Source organism: Aphidius gifuensis, linkage group LG2 (genome assembly GCF_014905175.1).
Source record: "Aphidius gifuensis isolate YNYX2018 linkage group LG2, ASM1490517v1, whole genome shotgun sequence".
Lineage (NCBI taxonomy): Eukaryota > Metazoa > Arthropoda > Insecta > Hymenoptera > Braconidae > Aphidius > Aphidius gifuensis.
In genome coordinates, this window is record NC_057789.1 from 2937375 (window position 1) to 2955161 (window position 17787).

At 22.7% G+C, this 17787-nt stretch overlaps 3 protein-coding genes across 10 annotated transcripts; 2 read left to right on the forward strand and 1 right to left on the reverse strand.

The window, feature by feature from the left end:
• The first annotated feature begins 983 nt into the window (after positions 1-983).
• Positions 984-8684, forward strand: LOC122848323 (serine/threonine-protein kinase Pak). Of its 4 annotated transcripts, none has more exons than XM_044146310.1 (11): positions 984-1944; positions 2206-2872; positions 3387-3582; positions 4032-4043; positions 4492-4660; positions 4746-4872; positions 4945-5062; positions 5170-5465; positions 5534-6029; positions 6091-6309; positions 6401-8684. In XM_044146310.1, the coding sequence occupies exons 2-11, from the start codon at positions 2817-2819 to the stop codon at positions 6482-6484; spliced, it is 1773 nt and encodes a 590-aa protein (XP_044002245.1). In that variant the 5' UTR covers positions 984-1944; positions 2206-2816; the 3' UTR covers positions 6485-8684. The 4 variants fall into 4 exon arrangements, with proteins under 4 accessions (XP_044002245.1, XP_044002246.1, XP_044002247.1 ...); XM_044146311.1 differs by having other exon boundaries at positions 984-1158; XM_044146312.1 differs by lacking the exon at positions 4032-4043 and having other exon boundaries at positions 985-1944.
• A 1312-nt stretch (positions 8685-9996) lies between these two features.
• LOC122848326 (methionine-R-sulfoxide reductase B1) lies at positions 9997-14289 on the reverse strand. Of its 5 annotated transcripts, none has more exons than XM_044146318.1 (4): positions 14021-14289; positions 13063-13162; positions 12257-12429; positions 9997-10729 (listed from the first exon to the last, which is right to left on the reverse strand). In XM_044146318.1, the coding sequence occupies exons 1-4, from the start codon at positions 14097-14099 to the stop codon at positions 10572-10574; spliced, it is 510 nt and encodes a 169-aa protein (XP_044002253.1). In that variant the 5' UTR covers positions 14100-14289; the 3' UTR covers positions 9997-10571. The 5 variants fall into 5 exon arrangements, with proteins under 5 accessions (XP_044002253.1, XP_044002256.1, XP_044002252.1 ...); XM_044146317.1 differs by having other exon boundaries at positions 10495-10765; positions 14021-14264; XM_044146320.1 differs by lacking the exon at positions 14021-14289 and adding an exon at positions 13803-13830 and having other exon boundaries at positions 10495-10765.
• A 91-nt stretch (positions 14290-14380) lies between these two features.
• LOC122848324 (F-box-like/WD repeat-containing protein TBL1X) lies at positions 14381-17430 on the forward strand. Its single transcript, XM_044146314.1, has 6 exons — positions 14381-14630; positions 14797-15084; positions 15497-15843; positions 15924-16268; positions 16345-16713; positions 16809-17430. Exons 1-6 carry the CDS (start codon positions 14573-14575, stop codon positions 16938-16940), a joined length of 1539 nt encoding a protein of 512 aa, XP_044002249.1. The 5' UTR covers positions 14381-14572; the 3' UTR covers positions 16941-17430.
• The last annotated feature ends 357 nt before the right edge of the window (positions 17431-17787 follow it).

Genomic DNA, 17787 nt, shown 5'->3' on the forward strand with positions numbered 1-17787 from the left:
CGTTAATTTATTATTAAAAATATAATTGAAAAATAATTTTAAAAAATTAAACAATTTATAAACAGTATAATAAATAAACTCACTGTGAAAATAATTTTTTGAATTTTGATATTTTTCCCATGATGTTACAAATTTTACATTAAATATAACAAATAAAAAAATAATATATATTTTCATTTTTTTATGTATTATTTATGATTATTAAATTTTAATTATTAATTATTTAAAATAGAAAATTAATAATTATCACACAACTTTCAATTAAAACACGTTTATTTTATTTTTATTTTTTCTTTCAATAATAAACATTCGTGTTTAACAAGTAAATTAGAAATAAAATATATTTGTATTATATACAAAGCCTAAAAATAATCATAAAATAAATGAAAAATATGATAAGAAATTATTATTTTTATTCTAAAATGTTTCCTTTAAAGTGTTGGTATTAATTTAATTTTTATTTAATTTAAAAACATATTATTTTTACTAACCAAATTAAAAATGGCTTTGTTAATTAATCATAAAAATAATAATAAATAATTTTATATTATTATTATAATTATTAATTATATAATGTAAATATTTATAAATTAATTGATTTATTATTTATACAGAATAAAAATTCCCATTACAATTTACAAATGATAATAGTTGATTTAATTAATTATAAATAAATGAATCGTTATATTGTCAATAAAGTTTATTTATGTATTTTATTATTAATTAATTTTTAAAATTATTTTCTCAATAACACATAATTTATCCATTTTTTTAAAATAATTAATTAATTTTCATTTTAAATTTTCGCGGTTTAAAATATTATCAAGTGTACTTTACCTTATCGACAAAAAACACACACAGCCATCTGGTGTATAAAACCGCCAATTATTAATAAAATTCAAAAATTAATAACCCGACTATTTCATCTTATAAAATTTTCATAGTTTTTTATATAATAAAAAAATGGTGGCTCTCTCTAAAATACACCTACACATTGTCAAACAAAATACATAGGTGTCATGATAAAAATAAAAAAAAAAAAGATAAAAAGTATCTTTGCGTGTGGTTAAATTATATATTTTCTCTCACAAAAACGCAACCAAGTGAAAGCTTGAGTTGATGTATAAATAACAAAGACACAAAACATCATTACAAAAAGTGAGTAAAAAAGACGCCAAATTAAAAAATAAAAAACTGTAAAAGAAAAAATAAGGATAGAAAATTTATAAAGCATTCAACTACCAATACACAAATACCCACACACACAATCTTTGTAATCATCATCAAAGTGTCCAAGAGAGGAGAGACGAGAAAAAGAGTAAAACAGAGTGAAAAATAAAAAATAGAGTACTGAGAGGAGGACCGTAGCGAGTAGCGAGTAGCGACGACAACGGTGGACGGTGATTCACTCTCTCCTTATCAATACATAATTTAACATTTGTTAATTACATCAATCATCAACATTAAATCATCAACATCCCGTCCCCAAGTGTCATCAATATCAAACTCGTGTGTGTCACTTGATTTACATACTATTTTCCTACAAAAAAAATCAACTTAACTAAACAAAATTTAATTGTTCATCAACATCATCATCAAAATAATAACCTGGATAATTTTTTAAATAATTATAATTTATTTAAATAATTTTAAAAAAGTGTTTATCAATAATAAATCATTGAATAATCATTTACAAATACTGGAGTAAATTATTACTTTGTGATCAGTGTGTGTTTGTTCATTCTTTTTTTTCTTTCTTTTTCTTGAATGTGTTTTTTCTTTTCTTGAGACTTGAGATATGCTGGGGGGTATCCACCCGGTTGGTTTATTGGTGTGTGTGGTGAATCACGCTTTCGAGGGCGCCGGGTTGTTCCGTTAACACGGGGATAAATAGTGACTCCACGAGCATCATCATCAAAGATCGAAATCAGCACGAATTTAATCGTAACAATAATTTTTTGACTTATCTTCAAGAAGCCAAATATATCTTTACATAGAGATATTTAAAAAAAAAAAAAATAGTCTTATTATTTTGTCATGAGAATAATTATTGATAAAAATTTATTATCAAATTATTATTTGTTTAGAAAACATTGGTGTTGATTAATTTAACAAATGAAATTTGATTTGAGATGATTTTTTTTGTTATAATTTTGATTTAATATTTTTGAAATTTATTATATATATTTTTTATTTATTTTTTAGATTATTATTTTGATGTTAAATTTAAATTGATAGTTGATTTAACATTTAACGTTGGCAAAGCTTTCGTAGCTTAATGGATTATGAAAATTCAATATCTATTATCAAGGTTGATAGAAGACTATTCACACACAAATGCACACATCAATTGTCCTTCAAAGCATCATACTGTGATCCTGAAAAAAAATTAAATTTTATCAATAACAATTATTGATAAATAAAATTTAATAATTAAAAAAATAAATTGTTAAAATTTTACAATAACTAAAAAAAGAATATAATTCTTTTTAAATTTATGAATGAAGAGAAAAAAAAAAAACTTGATTATCAATAGATAGAATATTCATAAATATTATTTTATTTTTTTTTCTTCAAGTAAATAATTCATCTGTAATAGAGATAGACAGAAAAAAAAAATTTCTTTAATCTTAAAGTAGTTTATTATTTTTAATTTTCAAATGAAAGCTTTGAGTAGTTAAAAATAAACCAAGGAAAAATAATAAATAGAATAGATTTTTAAATAAATCGTATCAACAAAACGTGCCTAATTAAAAAATTAAAAAAATAAAAAGCTGACTGAAAATTAAATAAAGGACAATATCAATAATAACACGATGTCAGATGAAGAAGACAAACCACCTGCGCCTCCAGTTCGTCTAACTTCCAACAGGTATTACAAAATAATTAATTAATACTCCAAATTAATCGAAAAATTTAATAACATTTTCCATTTTTTCGAAATTAAATTATCAAATAAAATTATAAGCAAATCTCCAAACAAATAATCATCATAATTTCAGTGTTTTTGTTTGTGATTTATTTGTAATTATTTTTTTAAAAATAAATTCAAGCTGATTTTAAAATTCATTAGAAAATTTTTATTCTCCCACAATATAGAGTAAAATTTTCGTTATCTAAAAATAGATATTTCAAAATTTTATTTGATGCTAAAAATAATAATACACCACTGTACAGATACTGTGTATTATTCATCACTAAGAGACATTTAATTTTTAATTTTTTTCTATTAAAATAAATAAATATAATAAAACTCAATGAAGAAAAAAAAAATAATCGAAATGATTTGTTTTTATATTGATAAACTAATTTTGTTTGGGATTTTTTTATGTCAAATACGTTATTTGTTTATCAATATTTTGAATATTTATTGTTTTTTTTTGCAGAGGAGAATCTGCGCCAAATTTACCGGTGGATATGCGTCCATTGCCAAAAGAGCCAGATTGTGATGAAAGAAAAAAGAAAACTCTAAAAGGAAAAATGAAGGTGAAGGAGAGCAAGGACAAACCAAACATAAGTTATCCAACAAATTTTGAGCATACTGTTCATGTTGGTTTTGATGCTGTAACTGGAGAATTCACGGTATGTATTTTTAAATATTAAATAATTAAATAATTGATGATAAATCATTGATAATAAATTTTAAAAAACAAAACAAAGAGTTAATTTAAAAATGCACTCGCTTGCTGCTTTGCTGTTGTATTAAATTTTAAAAGAAAAAAGAGAAATCAAACGAAATATTCAATGAATCAAAATAAATATATAATGTTATGTTTTAGAAAATTCAATAATTGTATATTATTTTTTTTTATTGTCAGTAGTTGTGATGGTTAATGATGATTATGAGGAATGATGTTAAATTATAATAATTAAAAAATAAATTTTCCTAACTTATTATTAATTTTAAACAACAAAAATAATTATTTTTTTTTCCAACAAATATATGATGCATTGTCAAACATGCTTTTTTTTATATAATTATTATTATTTTTTCACGTGTGAAAACTAACTTGACACGTATTTCTTTCAAGCTGCCACATAAAGTAAGTAAATTTGTAAGAAAAAAGAAAACAACAACACAAAAAGATAAAAAAGCACATTTAAATTTTCAATGTTTTTTGTGATTTTAATTTATTTATTTATTTGTTATTATTTTTATTTAAAATACTACAAGTTTTTATTTATTTTTTTATATGCAATTAGTATTATTATTTGTTGGATTATTTTTGCTGAAATTAAGCTGTTGTCAACGTTGTTGGTTCAATGATGAAAATAAAAAAAAAATAATAAAAATTAATACTATTATTTGGCTGCTATTTGAAAATATTAATTTGCATATACTTGCATGAAATTACGTAGTTTTAATTTCGAAAAAAAGAAAAGAAAAAAAAATATTATACACTGTAGAAAAAAACAGCATGATTAGTTTTAATAATTAAAAAAAATTGTTTACCATTATTTTGTTGATTAATAAATAATTTGTTGTCACAGGGAATGCCGGAAGCATGGGCAAGATTGCTTATGTCAAGCAACATCAGCAAGCAAGAGCAAAAGAAAAATCCTCAAGCTGTTCTTGATGTGCTTAATTGGTATGACAGTAGTAGCAAGGAGGCCAAAGGATCCAAGTACATGACAACAACAAAAATGGTTGGAGTTGTTGGTACGTTGTAATTAAAAAAACAAAAAAAAAAACATACATCAATCCAAGATAATACTTGAATATTAATTTGATAATTTTATTTCAGCACCAATTGACAGAGCTAGTAGTCCTCGTAGCATAGGAATTGGTGTCAATATTGGCATGGTAAATGTTCGTGGACAAGCTATTTCACAGACTTCCGGTAGTTCACATTCACAACAGTCATTGAGTCGGTATGTCAATAAATTATTCGAAAAAAATAAATGATAATTGTATTTATATAAATATTATTTAAATTATTAAAGAGTCAGCAGTAGTAGTCCAAGTAGTACACCAACAGACGCATGCGCAACAAGTTCTGAACAAGAGGATGAACCACCACCACCACCAATAACAGCAAGACCTGAACGCACGAAATCAATTGTAAGATATTCATATTTATATAGTAATTTAATTTTTTTTATATAAAAAAGAAAATCTATCCTTCAATTGTGGTAATAATATAATATATAATAATTAATGACGCGCAGTATACAAAACCAATTGAGGAAGAACCACTACCACCAGCTCCATTACCAGCATCACTTGGTTCACCTCAACGAAATGGTACACCACAACCACAACATCAATCACAAATTGATAGAAATAAAAATCAAACAACACCAATACAAACACCAACAACAACTGATCAATCAAGACCAACACAAAGTGATAAAGTGAGAAAGAAAAAAATGTCTGATGATGAAATATTGGAAAAATTAAGAACAATTGTTAGTGTTGGTGATCCAAATAGAAAATATACTAAAATGGAAAAAATTGGTCAAGGGTAAATAGATAATTTTATTATTAATAATTTAAATAATTATTTAATTGTTTATTTTTATTTATTTACAGAGCATCTGGTACAGTTTATACAGCAATTGAAACATCAACAGGAATGGAAGTTGCAATAAAACAAATGAATTTATCACAACAACCTAAAAAAGAATTAATTATAAATGAAATATTAGTTATGCGAGAAAATAAACATCCAAATGTTGTTAATTATTTGGATAGTTATCTTGTTGGTGAAGAATTATGGGTTGTTATGGAATATTTACCTGGTGGTAGTTTAACTGATGTTGTTACTGAAACATGTATGGATGAAGGACAAATTGCTGCTGTTTGTAGAGAAGTATTACAAGCACTTGAATTTTTACATTGTAATCAAGTTATACACAGGGATATTAAATCAGATAATATATTACTTGGTCTTGATGGTGGTGTTAAATTAACTGATTTTGGTTTTTGTGCACAAATATCACCAGAACAAAGTAAAAGAACAACAATGGTTGGTACACCATATTGGATGGCACCAGAAGTTGTTACAAGAAAACAATATGGACCTAAAGTAAGACAATTTTATACACTTGCATTTATTTTAAATAAACTAATATGTTATTTATTATTAGGTTGATATTTGGTCACTTGGAATTATGGCTATTGAAATGATTGAGGGTGAACCACCATATTTAAATGAAAATCCATTAAGAGCACTATATTTAATTGCAACAAATGGAAAACCTGAAATTAAAGAAAAAGAAAAATTATCTGGTATATTTCAAGATTTTTTGGATCAATGTTTAGAAGTTGAAGTTGAAAAACGTTCAGCTGCATCAGAACTACTTAAGGTATGTTTTTTTTTTTTATTATTTAAAATTATTAATTTTACTAAAGAAAAATTTGTATTTAATTAATTTTTTTTGTTGAATTTAATTTTAGCATCCTTTTTTGAAATTGGCAAGGCCACTTGCTTCTTTGACGCCTTTGATAATGGCAGCAAAAGAAGCAGCGAAAGGACACTAAATGCATTCTTTAATTATTTTTTTTTTTATTGTTTATCAAATGTGTATTCATTTATACTTGAGAAGTAACGGACTTACCCTCCCAAAATGGTAACGGCACAATAATTCAATAATATAACGATTAATATTAATGAGTATAAATAATTATAATAAACAAGTAGTTAGTTAGATATTATTCGATACTAAATAAACAATTGAGTATCGAATGATTATATTAAATTCGCAATACAAATAGTTCTCACGAATTTGAGAACTATCAAAAGTTTAAATAGAAAAAAAATATATATATAAAATATTGCGAAAACAAAATGAGAAAAAAAAATAATTGCTTCGAGATACTTGCTAAGAATTTTCGAGTGTAATTGAGTGAATGTGTTGGTAGTTATTTTAAAAGTATAATTTTAATAAAAATTAAAAACAATTAGTATTACTAACTTTCAAGTTGGTTGGCGATAAATTAGATGAGCATGAAAAATAATTAAGAGTATATAAAAATGAACAAATAAATTAAAACAAGAAATACCTACAGCGAAAATATAAAAATAAATAAATGAAAAAAAAAATACTTGTTAGATAATGTGAAACGATTAACTAGAGCGTACTTATTTTAATGAGAATGCTAGCGAAAAAAAAAATAAATAAAAAAGTTGAAACAAATTTAAAAAAAAAAAAAAATTGGTCTTTACGCTGGACTTATATTTTTGAGAATAAATAAAAAAATAAAAATATTATAAACAAAGATAAGAGAAAACAATGTTAAATTATTTTTTTGGTCAATCATTGTAATAATATTTAAAAAACAAAAAAAAAAACAGTCTACTTTTTTCTTGATAAAAAAAAGAATGTTTTAAAATTTCACTGATCAAAAAATTTTTAAATCATTCATTTGCATATCGCTATTATACAGAGTAGTAATTATAGATTAATTATTATTTAGAAATTTTAATGTATATAAGAAGTCAAATAATATTGTAGTTTTTTTTTTTTTTTTTTTTAATTAAATATTTGAGAATAATGAGAATTTAAAATTATGCATTAATATGTAGTACATATAAACCAGTGAATTTTTGAAAATTAAGGAGAAAAAAATTAACACGTTTATGAAATACTTGTGTTGAATAATTTTAACATAAGTAGTTTTTTTTTTTGTTTTAAAATTATTTGCATTGCAATATTAAAATTAATGATCATAGAAATTTTAAGACAAGGCTGTAAAATACAAAAAAAAATTGTGTGACACTTTCAAGTGCCTGTACATCATGTCAGTTGATACAGATCATTAATTTGTAAAATTAAACAAATAAAAAATGAATGAGACAAAAAGATAAATAAATGATGATTTTTGAGTAATAACAAAAAATAAAACCTCATGTTAGGACCATCATAAATAAATCGCGTCGACGGTTTAACAAGGTTTCCATTGATGAATGTTTATAATATAATTTTAAAATATAGCCTGAGTCTTTTATATCTGAATAATGTAAAATCGTTGTATAAGGAAGCCTTGCTTCTGTTCTTTTTATGTAGTTTTAAAAATTTTTAGTGTGTAAAATACATGTAATTGAAGATACATTTTTTTTTCTCCATTTTTTTTACATAGAAATTTCGATTCATGACTGAATATCATTCTCAAAATATTAAATCATTCAGAAATAAAATATTCAGCTAATTAATTTATTAAATAAAAAAAATATCCTATGAAGCGGGTGTTAGCAACAAGAACATTAGATATTTTTAAAATGAAAATTTATCATTATAAAAATAATTGAAGCATAGTAACATGTAGACATAATGATATTATGAAAATTTAAAATTTGTCAAAAATTATGACAACAGTATATCAGCATGATAAATAAATAAATATTGCATTTGAAAAATTTATTTATTATTTTTAAATTAACTATTATCATATGCATCTTGGATAAATTCAAAATTTATTTATTTAAAAATTTATTAATTTGTCATTGTATTGTTATTACTCAATGTTATTATTATTTTTTATTTAATTTTTTTTTAATATTTCATCTTTCAAGCTTTGTATTAAATGTTTGATTATTTTATTTATTTATTCTATATATCTTCAATTGGTAGCTAAAAAAACCTCAAATTTCCTTATTTTTGTTGATGATATCATGATCAAGATATTCAGTCATGTAATTGAAATTTCTTCATATTGAAAAAAAAAAAAATATATATATATATAAAGTAAAAAAATCATGACAAAGAAAAAATATTAAAAAATGAGCGAGAAAGTTTGATAGTTATGCGAGTAAATAATTACCTGTATTGCAATGAAAGAATCTAATTATTACAATATATTATTTAAGAAAAGAAAAAATCATAATTATATTCAACGATTTTTTAAACTATATATAATCTTGATTTTTTATCAAACAATTATTCGGCGTGAATGAAAATCATATAATAGAGAAAAGAAAAAAACAAAAATAATAATTTTTTGAATAAGCCTATTTTGTAAGGGGCTTAGGTGTACCCTCATCATTGAGTAATATACTAATTGTTAAAAAAAAAAAACATATATATTTGTGGAAAACCAAGAAAATATTTTCACAGATAATTTTTTCTTTTATTTTCTTAGATGAAAAAAAAATTGTATAATCAGGATATATAGAATTTTTAAATACTCGTGAATAGATAATTATTTTTTTCTTTCTATCTTATCATTTTGTCGTAGTTTTTTTTTCACAAAAAAGAAAGGAAAATTATAAATAATTGTACACGTTTTTAAGGCTCGTTGCATTGAAAATTATTATTTTTTAAAAATGGTAATATTCTAGACTATTGCATTTTCATAAATATTTAGCTGCATTAATTTGTTTATTTCTTTTTCAATATTTTATATAATCATATATTATTTTTTTTCGCCGAGACTTATTAGCATTAATTAACAAATAATCATTAATTAAATTAAAAATGCATTTAACAATTTAATTTAAATATATTTTTATTATTTTTTATTTAGTTTTTTAGATACAATATAATTTTTTTAATAATTAATTTTAAATAATTATTAACAATATTATGTTTAGTATAATATTTTTGAAAATGCTTCATAATTCTCAATAAAAAAAATACCAGGCCTAGAAAAAAAATTTATAGAAAAAACGAATAAATGCAATGAAATTTTTCTTTTTTTTTTAAATAAATAAACTAAAAATAATAATGAGCCAGAATAATTAACACTGTGAAATATAAACCTGATTATCAGGCAATTTTTTTGTATGATAAATAAAAAATATTTCTTATTATTTCGATTACAAGAAAAAAAAAAAAGGCAACAGAAAAATTAATATAAATAATTGTAAAGTTTAAAAAAAAAAAAAATAATAATGCCTAGAAGTTTTACATATATACATACATATATATTGTACTGTAACATTTTGAGTTTTCTTTTTTTTTTTTTTTAATTAACAATATAAGGAAAAAAAAAAATTTTATAACAAAAAAAATAAAGACTAATATTGATTATTTCTAAATTAACAATATAAGGAAAAAAAAAAATTTTATAACAAAAAAAATAAAGACTAATATTGATTATTTCTAAATTAATTTCCCAATTAGTTTCTATCATTAAAAATAATTATATAGGTAAGTAAAAAATCATTAAACAATGTCAATTAATAATTAATAATTTTATTTTTTATTATTTGCGAATGATGTATAAATTACAATATTATTTACACAATATTATGGCATCAAAAATTCGGAACGTAGATGAAAAAATAATTTTTTAATTACTTCTCGAAGATCTTTAATTTAATATATAATTATTAATTTTTCAAATTTAATTATAAACAATATTACATATTTATTTTGTCATTATAAATATAATTTTTCATGGAAAAAAAGAGAGTCTATTTTCTTTTTTCAAAATAATAATTCCAATAACATGTGAAATTTCAGAGAAAAAATTATAATCAAGTGCAAGATAATATATTTAAAACGTGACAATTAAATTAATTAATATATAATTAATTATTATTTTATATTTTTCAAATTTATAATTGTTTTTTTGTTTGTTTTTTGTTTTTATGTAAAAAATATTATTTAGTAATTTTCATTTCTCGTTAGGATGATGTTGTTTTTTTCGATTCTCCAGCTTCATGAAAACTTATTGATGCTGAATTGATGCAGAAGCGTTTCCTCGTTGGTTTTGGTCCATCATTGAATACGTGTCCCAAATGTGCTCCACAATTTGAACAGGTCACCTCAGTCCGCACCATATCTGGGTTTGCGATCAGCAATAGTAGATTTCCACCAACTGGCATACGTCGTACGTATACGACGCATTTTTTTTTTTGTTTTTTTTTTCGTTTTCGTTACGAATTGCGTTTTTTTTTTGTTTTTTTTATTTCCGTATTTTTTTTTTTTGGATGGGTTGAGGGGGCAAAGGAAAAGACAGAACAATAGAGTGTGATTATATAGATAACTCTAGACCTACACCGTTTTTTTTTTTTTTTATAAATTATTTACTACAGAAATAAAAAAAATAGAAATCATAATAATAGTAGTAGTAATTAATAACTGTTTCTATGTATTATAAAAAAAAAAAATTATAATAATGAATAGACAAAAAAAAATAGTTAGATTTCTACGAAATAATAATGAATTTTTGTCTCATCGAAATCTTTACCAAACTGATATTTTTAATGAATTAATATTTTCGTTAGATAAAACAAGCTGTAAATATATTTTTTAATTTATTTTCTTTTGATGTTATGAAAATGTTAAACTGCCATTAGTTTGGTAAGACAGCGAGGAGTACAACAGCCCCATATAAATTTTAGAAAATTAAAAAAGTAATGTCTTTTTCAGTTACAACAAAAAACGTTAAATAAAAATAAAAAAAACTATAAATTTATACATCGTTTTAGTATCATTTATGAAAAATGATGTAAGTCTACTACAATCACACTCTAAGCATAAATAAGCATGCAGGCTATTGGGATATTTTATATTTTTTTTTTCTAAATAATGCTGTCGTCATCAGCAAAATATTAAAACAAATATATCAAAATTTATATTACTAATCCATAAAACGTGCAAGAATATATTTATAAAAAAATTTTGTAATAAATTTTTTAGCCATTTATGTTGTTTTTTTTTGTAAATAAAACACTTTGAAATTTAAAATTTAAAAATAAATGAGAAAAAAAAAAATATAAAATTAACTTTGTGGGGTATTACGATAAAAGTAAAATTAGGATTAGGAATAATAATAAAATTTATATCAGCCACGTTAAAAAAAGAAAGCAGGCAATTATTTTTAAATTTTCAATTTAATTTTTAACTTGAAAATATATTTTATTAAATAAGTGTAAAAAAAATCTCCCCATTTCTAAATACAAATTAATGATAATTTACATTTACCTAATTAACTATAACAATTATAATTTATCAATTAAAATTATTAATAATAATTAGAAGATAAAAAAAGTTCAAATTTATTTGAAAAAAAATTTTTTTCTTTTATTTGTTAATAATAGTTAAAAAAAGCTTGTCCCATGTTTTAAAATTAAAAAGATGTTTGTCAAATTGTTACACTTATTTACCTCTAATATGAAAATGTAATTTTTAATTATTAATTATTAAAATGACCTGCTTTCTTTTGATAAACATAAATATGAATAAATAATAATCCAACAATTACGTAACCGAAAATCTTATGAAATAAACATAATATCTAACTATATAGATGATAAATAAAATGTTTTTTTTGTTTTTTAAATATTTAAAATATATTTATGCTCACCGTGAGAAACATCTTTGTTTAATTTGACTCGTCCCTGATCCAAAACTTCGTTAAATGCAGGCCAACCACACCCGCTATCATATTTTGTCTCAGATGAAAATAATTCTTGATCACAAACGACACAGGTATATGTGCCTTTGTCGTAAAATTTATTAAAACATCCAGAGTATGGTCTAAATAAACAAAATAAAATTTTATATAATTTATTTTTCATTCTAAACAATATGACAAAATAATAGGAAGTTATGTCATTCAAATAAAAATTATTTTTAAATAAACTTTGGCCATGGATTGTTGAGAGTCGTAGACTCATGATCTTGAAATAGTTATTTTTGTCATGTGTTGTCATCAATGACAATAATAAATAAAATTATAAATTAAAAAAAATAATAATAATAATTTTAACAGCTGCTAATTAGCTGTTAATTTAAATTAATTCCCAAAAGTAAAATCGAAAACTAAATTTTTGAAATTTCTTTGATTTAAAAAAAAAACAATTAAACCAACATGATTTAAAAAAATTAATATAATTATTAATGATTTGAATAACAATAAACTAAAAAAATTAATAATAAATTTATAAAACAAAAATAATTATAATAAATTAAATTTTTTGTTTTTTTTTTTATAAAAAAAATGAAATTTCTTGTAGTGAAATTCAACACCATAAATTAAATATGATGAAATAAAGATGAAAATAACTTGATGGTCAAATTGTGGTTTAATTGTGACAAGGTCATAAAATGAAACTGGAAAATAATTTGATATATAATATAGTGTATATTTTTTTATTGAATTAGATTTACCTTTCAGTGCCTTTTTCTTGTGTCACATGCCATTGAATAGGTGTCAAACGTTTCTTCAATTCTTCCTTATTAATATCATTAGCCATGTTAATTTTAGTTCCTTAAATATAAATAATATATTATTATTAATAAATAATTATAATGATAATATTGAAGGAGATGATGTTGACACGAGGAATCTAATAACACGTATGAACGTGACGAGTAATACGCGCTTTCGCATAAATATTTTTTTTTTTTTATTATTATTAAAAACCACACTCATACGTTAATAAATACATACACGGATTTTTATTTATATACATGCATTAATACTAACACAATAATCTTTAAAAATATACATAAAAATTGACATCCCCACTTTGAATTAAAATATTAAAATTTCATGCTTAATTTAATTTTTTTTTTTTTTTGTTATTACCGTTTTGTTTTTTTTTTTATTTTGACAATTGATTTATTCAATTTGACATGCCATACATTGACATGACATAATATCATGCAAAAGATTATTGATTTTTTTTTTTTTTTTTAATGTTCACTGTGATTTTTGTTAATTTTATTTGATTTATTTTATTGAATATTATTTTTTTTCATGAAATTTTATGCACACAAATGTAAATTTTTTTTTAATTTTTACAACATAATCAAAAATGATAATTAATTAATTAATAAAGCTTAATTTATAAATAGTTTTTTGGAGCACACAAATTAAAAAAAAAAAAAAAAAATCTAGTGTTTACCTTAGGAGTTGGGTGAAAAAATAAAAAAAAACTATATAAAATGGCGACGAATAAAAAAAAAAAGGAAAATTTTGAATCAAAATTTTTGAGTATATTTTGTTTATAATCCAAACATTACATAAATTAAAAAAATGACAATTTGATTGATGATAAAATTAATAAATACAATTATTAATTAAAATTAAATTTTAAAAGGAAAAAAAAATTAAAACACCCACCCGTTTGAAAATAGGAAAACAATGTGAATCTAATGGCGGCACGTCTTGCTCCAATTTTCAATAAATTCTGACAGTTCATCTCGTTAAAAACCTTTTTTAATTGTAACAACAATCTCCAAACAAAAAAAAAAAACAAACAACTTTAATTAAAACTAGTTTTAATAATGACAAAATTACAACGACAATTGTGTGCTAAAAAAAAAATCATTCATAAAAAATTGCACTCGCAAAAAACGAAAAAAACGACAACAACAACAACAACAACAACGAAAAAAAAAAAACATTCATCAGTTGATTAAATGGCGAATAGATGGCAGCGAAGAATCTCCTGATTGTCTGTTCTTGTTGCACTTGTGTGTATTAAATGGACTGTTGGTGTATTGTCATCGGGGCTTGTTGAACGCGGCAAATTCCGGCGTCCGTCGTTTATAAATTTTTTATTATTATTATCAACAATATATCTACAAGCCAATTAAATAATAATAAATAAAAATATAAATAATATCTAATAAAAATTAATATGTTGTGTTAGCTTAGTGAAGTTTAATAAAAATGAGTTTTTCCAGTGATGAGGTCAATTTTTTGGTCTACCGTTATCTCCAGGAGTCAGGTGAGAATGATTTTTTTTTTTTTTTTTTCATTTTTTTATGTATTATAATACCAAACATAACCTATAAATTTCGCCCGGTTGTTTTTTTTTGTTTAATATTAAAATTTATCAAATAAATATTAATAATATCATGTATATTAATAATTAATATTATTTAATTTATTAGGTTTTTTACATTCGGCATATACATTTGGTCTTGAATCACATATATCACAAAGCAATATAAATGGTGCTCTTGTACCACCAGCTGCCTTACTGTCAATACTACAAAAAGGTTTGCAATATACAGAAGCTGAAATATCAATTGGTGAAGATGGTACTGAACAAAGAATGGTTGAATCATTATCACTTATTGATGCTGTTATGCCTGATGTTGTTGCATCAAGACAAAATCAACAAAATCAAGCTAAACAACAGGTGAAAACAGAAGTACAAGATACAAATGGTGAAGAAGGTAATTTTAATTAATTACATTTAATTATAGCTGATAATATCAAACAACCTGGAACACCCTGGTTCATAAAATCATACGTTTTTTTTGAACCTCCATAATCAACCAGGAATATTAATTTTGGAACTGCTAAAAATATTAACTTACCTTGTGTTTTATTTATTAATTTTATTCATTATTTCAATTTTTCTTTTTTATAATTTAAATTTAATTTTTATTTCATTAGTTTATCATTGATATTTTCTTAATTTTTTTTTTAACAATAGTATGAAATAATGAATAAAGTTATTAAATTATCTAGTTACATGGTATGTAATATTTAGAAGCATACAGTATTTTTATTTTTTTATAAATAAATAATCATTAAAATGATTTTTAACAAGTAAATTATGCTAAATTATTTAATTTAATATAGTTGTAACGTCAAATGATGCTACTGCTGGTAGTGAAAGAGGTAACGAACGTCCAGAAATGGAAGTTGATGAACAACGTGAAGGTTCAAGTGTTATTAATAATACAAGTGCTGTTGAAATACCAGCAAATAAAGCAACAAAATTACGTGGACATGAATCAGAAGTATTTATATGTGCATGGAATCCAACAATTGATTTACTTGCATCTGGTTCTGGTGATAGTACAGCTAGAATTTGGGACATGTCTGATCACTCATCATCACCAAATCAACTTGTATTACGTCATTGTATACAAAGAGGTGGTACTGAAGTACCAAGTAATAAAGATGTAACATCACTTGATTGGAATGTAAGTCAATATAAATTATATAAATAATATAATCATGAATAATTATTAATAATTTTTTATTATATTTTTATTGAATAAAGTGTGATGGTCAATTACTAGCAACTGGTAGTTATGATGGTTATGCACGTATATGGACAACTGATGGAAGATTATCATCAACACTTGGTCAACATAAAGGTCCAATATTTGCACTTAAATGGAATAAACGTGGTAATTATATATTAAGTGCTGGTGTTGATAGAACAACAATAATATGGGATGCTGCTAGTGGACAATGTACACAACAATTTAGTTTTCATTGTGCACCAGCACTTGATGTTGATTGGCAGACAAATACATCATTTGCTAGTTGTTCAACTGATCAATGTATACATGTTTGTAAATTAAATGTTGATAAACCAATTAAAAGCTTTCAAGGTCACACGGTAATGTATAATTTTTATAATATATTTCTATATATATTTAATGTAATAATTAATATTAATTATAATTTTATTTTAGAATGAAGTTAATGCAATTAAATGGGATCCACAAGGTATATTACTTGCAAGTTGTTCTGATGATATGAGTTTAAAAATCTGGTCAATGAAACAAGATACATGGGTACATGATCTTCAAGCACATAGTAAAGAAATTTATACAATTAAATGGTCACCAACTGGACCAGGTACACATAATCCAAATATGAATTTAACACTAGCAAGTGCATCATTTGATTCAACAGTTAGATTATGGGATGTTGAAAGAGGTGCTTGTATACATACATTAACAAAACATACTGAACCAGTTTATTCAGTTGCATTCAGTCCAGATGGTAAATTTCTTGCTAGTGGAAGTTTTGATAAATGTGTACATATTTGGTCGACTCAGGTACGAAATATTTATATTTTTTTTATTCAATTAATCAATTAATTAATGTAATCATATTTAAGTTATTTATTTATATTTTTTTGATGATTCAACAGAGTGGACAATTGGTACATAGCTATAAAGGTACTGGTGGTATATTTGAAGTATGCTGGAATAGCCGAGGTGATAAAGTTGGAGCATCAGCATCTGATGGAAGTGTATTTGTTCTTGATCTTCGTAAGCTATGATAAATTCAAATTTAGTTTTTTTTTTTTATTTTGTCAATAAACTTCCACTTTTTTATTTTTTTTTTTTTATTGCTAGTACAACAAACTGTACATTCTTGAATCATCACATATTATTGTTTTTTTTTTTTTTTTAATGAAGGAAAAATATAACTCATGAATTTATTTTTTTTTTCATTAAATTATTTCACAACTTATACTTCACGTCTTTTTTTTTTTTTTTTTTTTTCTACATCATCTTCATGTTTTGCATTAATATTTTTATATTTTTCATATAAAAACTTTGACGAGGATATTATTTGAATATCATTTAAATTAAACAATCCGCCCAATCATTGAAATTTTTTCATTATTTTTTATTTTTATAAAGTATAAGAGGTTTTTTGAAGACACTTTTTATTGTCCATTTGTGCAGTAAATTAGAAAGGGTGGGTGAATATGTATAATAAATTAAAAAAATAATGAAAAATAAATTGAAAAAAAAAAAAAAAAAGTAAAGCTGGTGATGATAAGCTGTACATTAAAGCTGGCCAATGATTTACACAGCTCTAAAAATAACATCAAATGACACATTGACAAATGCAAAATAAATTTAATTATAAAAAAAAAAAAAATATTTAATATTAATTAATTAATTTAGTATTAAAATTTATAAATATATCAGCAAATTATAATAATAAACATTTTACAAATTATAAATAATTCATTTTTTAATTATTTTGATTAAATTTTAGAAATAAATTTAATCGAAAAAAACAAAATTCAACTGATTTAGCAAAAGTAGGTATTTTTTATTTTATTTAAAATGATTATCAACTAAATGATTAATAAATAAATAGATAAATTAATT